Below are 10429 nucleotides of genomic sequence, written 5' to 3' on the forward strand. Positions count from 1 at the left end.
CAAACACATTTGAATTACGCAGTTGTGAAGGGTTGGCTAGCACACTCCACATGTTGTTGTTGGAGGGAGTAGTAGGAAAACACTGTCTGACTGCCTGACTGTCACAAGGGGGCTTGTTTGCCTGCCTGTCCAGTTGACTACCGCCCCGCTGCAGAAACATGTCGGGGGAGGGGTCGGGGAGGTGTTGCTAAGTATGGACGGTGACATGTTGGGAGGGAAGTGGGGGGCTATTTTCTCCGAACTGAGCCTCACACAAACAAGCGGGGGTGGGATCATGCTTCAGACCGTGAGGGGGATCGGGTGTTGCGTCCCGCCTTGGGGTATAAAAACTGCCACAGCTTGGCTAGGCTTAGTCAGATCAAAATAAACTCGGCCAAGAGCACCATATCAGAGCTCCCAGCGACACAAAGACAAAAGACCCCACAGCCTAAGAGCCAAAGAAGCAAGGGACCCCTGAGGATTTTAAGGACCTAACCCCCCGCCCCCCCCCCCAAGCGAGAAGCCACACAACCCAAGAACATGGATATCCAGACTGGCCAAGTGGTGCGTTCCTCCAGCCCGTGCATGGAGAGCCTGGAGAGGCAGCTGAGCTGCCCCATCTGCCTGGAAATGTTCACCAAGCCCGTGGTCATCCTGCCCTGCCAGCACAACTTGTGCCGCAGCTGCGCCAGCGACCTGTACGAGTCCCGCAGCCGGACCTCCTACCACTACTCCGGTGGCATGTTCCGCTGCCCCACCTGCCGCTTCGAGGTCATGCTGGACCGCCACGGCGTCTACGGCCTGCAGAGGAACCTGCTGGTGGAGAACATCATCGACATCTACAAGGAGCAGCAGGAGAAGGGCGGAGACCACGGCGGAGACGGGTCCCTGGAGCCACCGCTGAAGGACAAGGACGCCGTCAAGGAGCCCGTGTGCAAGGAGCACGAGGATGAGAGGATCAACATCTACTGCCTGAGCTGCCAGACGCCCACCTGCTCCATGTGCAAGGTGTTCGGCCAGCACAAGGACTGCGAAGTGACCACCCTGCAGAGCGTGTACCAGGCCCAGAAGACCGAGCTGCGCAGCGCCATCGAGATGCTGGCGGCGGGGAACAGCTGCGTCCAGGCCGTCATGGCTCAGATGGACGACACGTGCAAGAGCGTCCAGGAGAACGGCGAGCAGCAGAAGCGGCGTCTGGGCGAGAGCTTCGACCTGCTCTATGCCATCCTGGAGGAGCGCAAGGGCCAACTGGTGGAGAGGATCCGCCAGGAGGAGGAGGAGAAGGTGCAGGTGCTCAGGTCTCTGGCGGAGCAGTACAAGGAGCAGCTCAAGACCAGTCTCCAGCTGAAGGAGACGGCCTCCAAGTGTCTGGAGCAGGGAGGGGCGGCCGAGTTCCTCATCAGCGCCAAGGAGATGATCGCCAAGGCCAAGGAGATGGCCAGGGGTCCCCAGATAGAGAGGCTGGAGCCAGGGTACGAGAGCATGGAGCACCTCACTGTGATGACAGAAGACGTGGAGATCCTCCTGGCCCAGATGAACTTTGGAGTGGATAGTGATGAGGATGTAGAGACAGAGGGAGAGGAGGAAGATGAAGTCGAAGAATAATTACATCTACAAGTTTGTTTGTTTTTTAAACTAAAGACATTGGTAGAATTTGGGGAAAGGTTTTGGTAAAGACTATGGTAATGAACTTTGAAGGAAAAGTGGGCAGATGAACAAGCTGCTTTTTGAGAAAAGTTGACTATGGATAGTCACAAAGAAATGTAGAATTGTGAAAAGTGCAATTTTAAAGAGTAGTTTTTTTACACATACAAAATGCACACTTTTCTTTTTTATACTTTTGTATTCCCATGTGTGTTTAAACTGTACTGTATTTTGATGTCTCTGGAGATTGATATCACAACATAATAATGTTTACACTTGAATTTCATATGTATTGTTCAAGTCTAGACTACATCTAAAAACCGAAAAGAAAAAAAAAGGTATTATTTATTGTGCTTAGAATGTCCTCATTGCTGTATCTTGTCATACTTGAATTGCCACAAAATGCACTGGATTGTTTTTGACACTGCTGTTACTTTTGTAATGTCATTGTGAGTTTCAATAAAAAGTTTTATGCAAACACCTTGAATTAGTCTGCTCAACATTTCTCACCAAATTCTCAGTGCTTTATTTAGCAATGTGCATTTTTCCCCTATATTTACATGGGTCACGAAACCACACTATAGCCTTACTTAGTCTTCTTGCTGGTGAAAATGGTGGCTATTTTTACTGTCTTGAATGGGAGAGGTGTTGAGGGGACTGGAATAGCTCAGTCAGAGAGGAGGAGGACGAGGAGCTCATGTTTCCGCCCCTGACCCAGCAGTCCCTGACCGTTCCAGCTGCTGACTGGCATGCCTGTGAGCTATGGCCCAGCAGTCAAGCTGATACCATTATCAGACCCTGGCGTGAATGGAAAAAAAAAAGAAGTGGCTACAGCACTTTACGGCCTGAATAACCTCATTGATCTAGGCTATTTTGAATACACTATGTATGTAAAATGGGAGATAATCTACAACAATATAGCCTACTGTATGGGCTCATTTGAATATAGTACAGTACCCTCAACATATCTCTTTTCACATTAATTTTCAATAGTTCATCATTAACATCTATCATTATTTAACTTTTCCTGACCACCTTCTCTTACAGTCCAGTGACAGAATCCTCCACATCCTTCAGTATCTGAAATGCCACTAGTGACGTCAACATCAGATAATTGAAGTGGAAGTCGGGATCATTCTCATATGGGAACAAGGTGACCGCGCTCTTCCAGAAAGCTGATAAACCCAGCACGCTTTCAGCCAGCTCAGAAATGACACACACACGCACAGCTACACACACACACACACACGCACACACACACACTGTATACAGTATGCACACGCATGCATATGTGTCCATACTGTACTGTACTGTACATACACACACAGACATGCACACACACACACACACACACACACACACACACATACTGTATACAGTATGCACACGCATGCATATGTGTCCATACTGTACATACACACACAGACACGCACACACACACACAAACTCACATACACACAAACACACACTCACACGCACGCACGCACACACACACACACACACACACACACACACACACACACACACACACACACTATGATGCCCCAGACAGGCAGGCAGACAGACAGAGCCCAGGGCCTCTACAGAGTACAGTGCTTGTACTGTATCAAGACATGCACAGCCTCAAAGCATGACAGCTCTGACAGATAATGACAGATCGTCCAGTGGGGGAGTGGCTGGAGGTGGGGTTACCAGGCTATAGTTCACGCCCATTACCTGGCAGTCAGAGGTGTGAAAATGTTCCTGAACTTTGAAGGAGGATTTCTCAGCTAAGTTGATTTGGCAGTACTAGCATTCAAATAAGCATATCTTCTACAACTATGTTCAGATTTCAATGTATGATACCTCATTTGAAAGCTTACAATCTGCACTTTCATAATCTGTAAAAAAAACTGAAAAATGACCTTTGCCTAGTTGAGGACCAAATTACCAGCGGCTGTCACATATGTTGTTCTGTACATACAGGTTGGTTTGGTTACAGAACAAAACAGACTCCATGTGATCTTACTTTACTCTATGAAATCATTCCAAATGGAGCTGCACCTCGAGCTCTTCTGCTTCATGTCAGGCTGAAGGAATACACCGATCCCAGGGGGAAACATGTATATGGTGCTGCATAAACCTAGTGTGTATGTGTGGTGCGTTGTAAACCTAGTGTGTATATGTGTGGTGCTGTGTAAACCTAGTGTATATGGTGCTGTGTAAACCTTATGTGTATGTGTATGGTGCTGTGTAAACCTAGTGTGCATGGGTGTGGTGCTGTGTAAACCTAGTGTGTATGTGTGTGGTGCGTTGTAAACCTAGTGTGTATATGTGTGGTGCTGTGTAAACCTAGTGTATATGGTGCTGTGTAAACCTAGTACTGTATGTATGTATATAGTGCTGTGTAAACCTTATGTGTATGTGTATGGTGCTGTGTAAACCTAGTGTGCATGTGTGTGGTGCTGTGTAAACCTAGTGTGTATGTGTATGGTGCTGTGTAAACCTAGTATGTATGTTTGTATGTATGTGGTGCTGTGTAAACCTAGTGTGTATGGTGATGTGTAAACCTAGTGTATATGGTGCTGTGTAAACCTAGTATGTATGTATGTGGTGCTGTGTAAACCTAGTGTGTATGGTGCTGTGTAAACCTAGTGTATATGGTGCTGTGTAAACCTAGTATATATGTATATGGTGCTGTGTAAACCTAGTGTACAGGTATATGATGCTGTTTAAACCTAGTATGTATGTGTGGTGCTGTGTAAACCTAATGTATATGGTGCTGTGTAAACCTAGTATGTATGTATATGGTGCTGTGTAAACCTAGTGTGCATGGTGCTGTGTAAACCTAGTGTGCATGGTGCTGTGTAAACCTAGTGTGTATGATGCTGTGTAAACCTAGTATGTATGTGTGGTGTCATTTGATGTCAATGTAATTTTATTTATATAGCACCATTCATACAAATCGATGTAGCACATAGAGGTATAAACCTAGTGTGTATGTGTGTGGTGCTGTGTAAACCTAGTGTGTGTGTGTGGTGCGTTGTAAACCTAGTGTGTATATGTGTGGTGCTGTGTAAACCTAGTGTATATGGTGCTGTGTAAACCTAGTATGTATGTATATAGTGCTGTGTAAACCTTATGTGTATGTGTATGGTGCTGTGTAAACCTAGTGTGCATGTGTGTGGTGCTGTGTAAACCTAGTGTGTATGTGTGTGGTGCTGTGTAAACCTAGTATGTATGTTTGTATGTATGTGGTGCTGTGTAAACCTATGTGTGTATGGTGATGTGTAAACCTAGTGTATATGGTGCTGTGTAAACCTAGTATGTATGTATGTGGTGCTGTGTAAACTTAGTGTGTATGGTGCTGTGTAAACCTAGTGTATATGGTGCTGTGTAAACCTAGTATGTATGTATATGGTGCTGTGTAAACCTAGTGTGTATGGTGCTGTGTAAACCTAGTGTATATGGTGCTGTGTAAACCTAGTATGTATGTATATGGTGCTGTGTAAACCTAGTGTGTATGGTGCTGTGTAAACCTAGTGTATATGGTGCTGTGTGAACCTAGTATATATGTATATGGTGCTGTGTAAACCTAGTGTACAGGTATATGATGCTGTTTAAACCTAGTATGTATGTGTGGTGCTGTGTAAACCTAATGTATATGGTGCTATGTAAACCTAGTACTGTATGTATGTATATGGTGCTGTGTAAACCTAGTGTGCATGGTGCTGTGTAAACCTAGTGTGCATGGTGCTGTGTAAACCTAGTGTGTATGATGCTGTGTAAACCTTGTATGTATGTGTGGTGTCATTTGATGTCAATGTAATTTTATTTATATAGCACCATTCATACAAATCAATGTAGCACATAGAGCTTTACATAAAAAGAGATGGATAAAAGCATAAAGCATACAAACACAGTGAGAACAGATTTAAAAGAAACAATAAAAGTAAAAGCATAAAAAAAGAAAATGTAGTGTAAAATAGAATAAAAACTATAAAACAGAATGCTAATTCAGAACATTAAGATATTAAAACAAGGGTCTCAGGTCCTCTGGCAGGGTGTTCCAAAGCCTGGGGGCATACAAAGTAAAAGCTGCCTCCCCATGACTCTTAGTCCTGGCTCTAGGGACCATTAAAAGCTCAGTGCCAGAGGACCTGTGGGACCTACTGGGTGTGTATTTTAAAAGCAGATCTGATATGTATTTAGGTGCTTGATTATGTAATGACTTATAGACTAATAAAAAAAATCTTAAAATATATTGTAAAACTGACAGGTAACCAGTGCAGTGATTTTAAAACTCGTGTGATGTGTGCCCTCCTTCTGGTCTTAGTGAGGACACGTGCTGCAGCATTTTGTACTATTTTGAGTTGGCTAATAGCTTTCTTTGGTAGACCAGATAGGAGAGCGTTACAGTAATCCAGCCTGCTACTGATAAAATCATGCATTAGTCTTTCAATGTCGGCCTGGGAGAGAAAAGGTTTCATCTTAGCAATGTTTCTCAAGTGATAAAAGATGTCCTAGTCACATTCTCATGTGCCTCAAAGATCTGAATCAAACATGACACCTAGGTTTCTGACTTGGCATTTGGTGTTCAGTGTCAGTGTTTTTAAGTGCCCAGATATTCTCTCCCTTTCAACTGTTTCACCGATGATCAGCACATCAGTTTTATCCTGGTTTAAGTGAAGGAAATTCATGTGACATCCATCCATCCATCCATCTTCATCCGCTTATCCGGGGTTGGGTCGCGGAGGCAGCAGTTCCAGCAGGGGGCCCCAGACATCCCTTTCCCTGGCAGCATCAACCAGCTCTGCCTGAGGAATCTTTAGCCGCTCCCAGGCCAGTGCGGAGATGTAATCCCGCCACCTAGTCCTGGGTCTACCCCGTGGCCTCCACCCAGCCAGACACGCCTGGAACACCTCCCTAGGGAGGCGCCCAGGAGGCATCCTCACTAGATACCCGAACCACCTCAACTGGCTCCTTTTGATGCAAAGGAGCAGCGGCTCTACTCTGAGTCTCTCCCCGATCTCTCAGGGAGACCCCAGCCACCCTCCGGAGAAAACTCATTTCGGCCGCTTGTATCTGTGATCTCGTTCTTTCGGTCATGACCCATCCTTCATGACAATAGGTGAGGGTGGGGACAAAGATAGACCGGTAGATCGAGAGCTATGCCTTTTGGCTCAGCTCTCTTTTCGTCACAACAGTGCGGTAAAGCGACCGCAGAACCGCACCAGCTGCTCCGATTCTCCGGCCAAGCTCCCTCTCCAGATATATACATACACATATAAGTTCCCTCACTCGTGAACAAGACCCCCAGATACTTGAACTCCTTCACTTGGGGTAAGGACTCATTTCCTACTCGGAGCAGACATATCATGGAATATTTCTGTAACATCCATGGAATTATTTCAGCAATGCATTCTACCAAGTGGTCAACTGAGCTGTAGTTATCGAGTGTCACAGAAATATAGAGTTCGGTGTCATCTGAGTAGCTCTAATATTGTGCCTTCTAATGACATCATGTAGGGGTAAATGGTAAATGGACTGCACTTATATAGCGCTTTTCCACCTTAGCAGCACTCAAAGCGCTTTACAATGGCCTCTCATTCACCCATTCACACACACACTCACACCAATGGCAGTAGCTGCCATGCAAGGTGCTAACCTGCTCATTGGGAGCAATTTGGGGTTAGGTGTCTTGCTCAAGGACACTTCGACATGTGGACAGTTGGAGCTGGGATTCGAACCACTGACCCTTCGATCATTGAACGAACCACTCTATCAACTGAGCTACTGTACAGAGGCTGCCCCGGGTAGCATATATTCACTGAAAAATAGGGGCCCTAGAATGGATCCTTGTGGGACCCCACATGCCATTGAAGTGCTTTTTGAGCTCTGACCACCAAGGGCAACAAAAAACTCTCAGCCACTTACAGTAGGTACATCCTGAACCAGTCAAGGACCAGTTCTCAAGTCTTCCAATATGGATATCATGATCTGCAGTGTCAAAAGCTGCACTCAGGTCCAGGGATAAGGACAGACAGCTTTTTCGCATCAGAGTTGATTCTGAGGTAATTTACAACTTTAATGAGTGCTGTCTCCATGCTACTGTATGATGAGGTCGAAACCCAGACTGAAAATTGTCAAGGATACAATTTGCATCTATTAAGTAATTTAACTGTTTGAATAGACATTTTTCGAGAATTTTACCTAAAAATGGGAGGCTGGACATTTTTTTCGGTCTTAAGAGCCGATGGGAAAAAAAACGTGAACTGAGGGAACAGTTAACAATGGCTAAAGTGTCCTCAGACACAGAGTTAAAAATAGTCTTAAAGACTTGGTGGGAATAGGATCCAGAGGGCATGTAGATGACTTGGTGTGGTGGCACCACTTTGCTCAGTGTCTCTGTGTCAACCGGTGCAAACAAGCTCATCCCACTGCTCACTGGAGAAGGGTCATCAAGCAAAACATTCGCTCTTGCCTGGCTGATATTCATCCCAATGTCATTTATCTTATCTCTAAAATATGCTAGAAATTGCTTACATTTGGAAGTAGAGAAGATGTTGACAGGTGTGTAGGGGGCAGGGTTTTTGAGGCGGTCACTCTGGGATTTTTAAATTGTTTTTATTTTTAGAGATCAATTTTGTGAAGGTGCTGTGTAAACCTAGCATGTACAGTATGTGTATGGTGCTGTGTAAACCTAGTATGTATGTGTGGTGCTGTGTAAACCTAGTGTGCATGGTGCTGTGTAAAGCTAGTATGTATGTACAGTATGTGGTGCTGTGTAAACCTAGTATGTATGTGTGGTGCTGTGTAAACCTAGTGCGTATGTATTTGGTGCTGTGTAAAGCTAGTGTGTAGGGTGCTGTGTAAACCTAGTGTGTAAATTGTTGTATGCTGTGAAGACTTCTGCCATGCACTGTCATACATCAGGGGAGCCTCCTGTTTTCGAGCCAGTTAAAAAAAGCAAATCCAGATAAATAATTGAACTGACTATACAAAATTTTCACCTGGAAAAGCATAGGAAACTGGACACCTTAACTGCTTGCATGGGACTTAACAGGTACAGAGAGAGGGAAGCCTTGGTGGAGTATTCCTGATTTGAACCCACAGCCCAACACCAAGTGTATATATATGTATGTATATATCTGTGTATGGGCTGGGGACTCTCACATTACAAACATGCACAAGGACGTACAGCGACAGAGCGGCACGAGACAACCGAGCGACTCTACCTTGAGGAGTCAGAGACAGAATCACAAACGTTTATCGCCATGTACTTTTGCAACATATAGGAATTTGTTTCGGTCAATGGTGAATAAAATGGAGACAACATTGGACAGGGACAAGACAGGACAGTGCAGAGAGAGCAGTACAAAATACGAATGCAAAAAAATAAAAACAATATACAAAATGGTGTGTGGTCAGTGTATACCCAGTGAGTGTGCAGAGTGTAATGTGTGTGTGGTGTTCATGTATACGGTCTGTGTGGCTTGATATGTGAGTTGAATCTAGCCCAGATGTGATGGGATATTTACTGTACAAAATACTTTATTTTAGTGGGGCACAATATCCTTCCCTTTAAAGTGTTTTTTAATGTTGCAACAGTAGTATGAAGCGTATTAATTCTCTATTCGGCTCATGTCCCTCTCAAGGCAAGTCCACAAGAGCCGTCTAGACACTAAGAAGGAACTCCATTTTAACACCAGTACAAAGTCATGTTCTGTGTGGGGCAACTACTGTAACTGTCCTCAAAGCACACCTTTACCTCTCATTTCTAATTGTGGAACGACCCCCGCTCTGTACAGTAACCTAATAGAGAGTGACTGAGTGTGTAGAAGTGTGTGTAGAGGACACACGTGTATTACTTTGACTAAATAAGAGCAGGACTTCCCCTGGATCTCTCCCAGCTCCCATAGCCTAATTTTAGAGTGGTGAATCAGCCTGTCCTTGTCCCAGTGAAGGGCAGCCTCCTGGCTAGGCGTGCTCCCCCCTCCATGAGCCAAGAATGAGACCGGTGCTGTAGTTAGACGTGGGGACTGTGAGGGCCACTGGGGAGCTTTATGGAACATCTAAACAAGACTTGGCCCACTGCTGAGTGGATAACAAAAAGGAAGCAAAGACTTGTTTAGTACAGTATTGTAAAGTTAGCCTCTAGCCTATACTTAAAATAATTTAAATAAATATACTATTAATATAATAGCAGGGACTATAGAGCATAAGTAGCTAATTCAAAGCGGCTAATCTTCGCCATCATTAAATTTTTTCAATCCTAATAATACCTGCAAATTGACTAGCTAACTAGATAGCTAACATTATCTAGACGCTAACAGTGTATCCTAGCCAGGGATGAATTACACATTGTGAAGTAGCCTACCCGTACAGTATGTGATCATGTTATGTGAGCATGTTAACAAAAGTCCAAAAATAACTTGTGGATCAGCCTTGTGATTCAGATCTGCTCCAAAATCTACTGGGTTGTTCTCTGGCCCATGATGCTACACCCCTCCACCAAGTGGCATGAAAATCGCTCTGGTAGTTTTTGCAAAATCCTGCTGACTAACAGACTAACAGACAGACTAACACATGGCACCGAAAACAATCTCATAATTAATCACTATTCAAGCTGACTTCCATGGTTCATCTCAAATCCAACAGATGGCAGTGATTCTCACATCTGTTGTAAGGAAACAGAGACCGTGGGAAATGATGTCCGCTGTGTAGAACAACTGGATATTCAGTGACACATGATTAGATAGATAGGTCTTTATTGTCCCTGTGGGGAAAACAGTTTGCTGCACAAGCGACACAAGGCATACCATTA

General features: G+C 44.7%; 1 protein-coding gene across 1 annotated transcript; it reads left to right on the top strand.

The window, feature by feature from the left end:
• Positions 1-519: 519 nt before the first annotated feature.
• On the top strand, positions 520-1584 carry trim63a (tripartite motif containing 63a; the record flags this gene model as incomplete). Its single annotated transcript, XM_084446932.1, has 1 exon — positions 520-1584. One exon carries the CDS (start codon positions 520-522, stop codon positions 1582-1584), a length of 1065 nt encoding a protein of 354 aa, XP_084303058.1.
• Between the last annotated feature and the right edge of the window lie 8845 nt (positions 1585-10429).

The sequence above is a fragment of the Borostomias antarcticus genome (assembly GCF_949987555.1).
Source record: "Borostomias antarcticus genome assembly, chromosome: 12".
NCBI lineage: Eukaryota > Metazoa > Chordata > Actinopteri > Stomiiformes > Stomiidae > Borostomias > Borostomias antarcticus.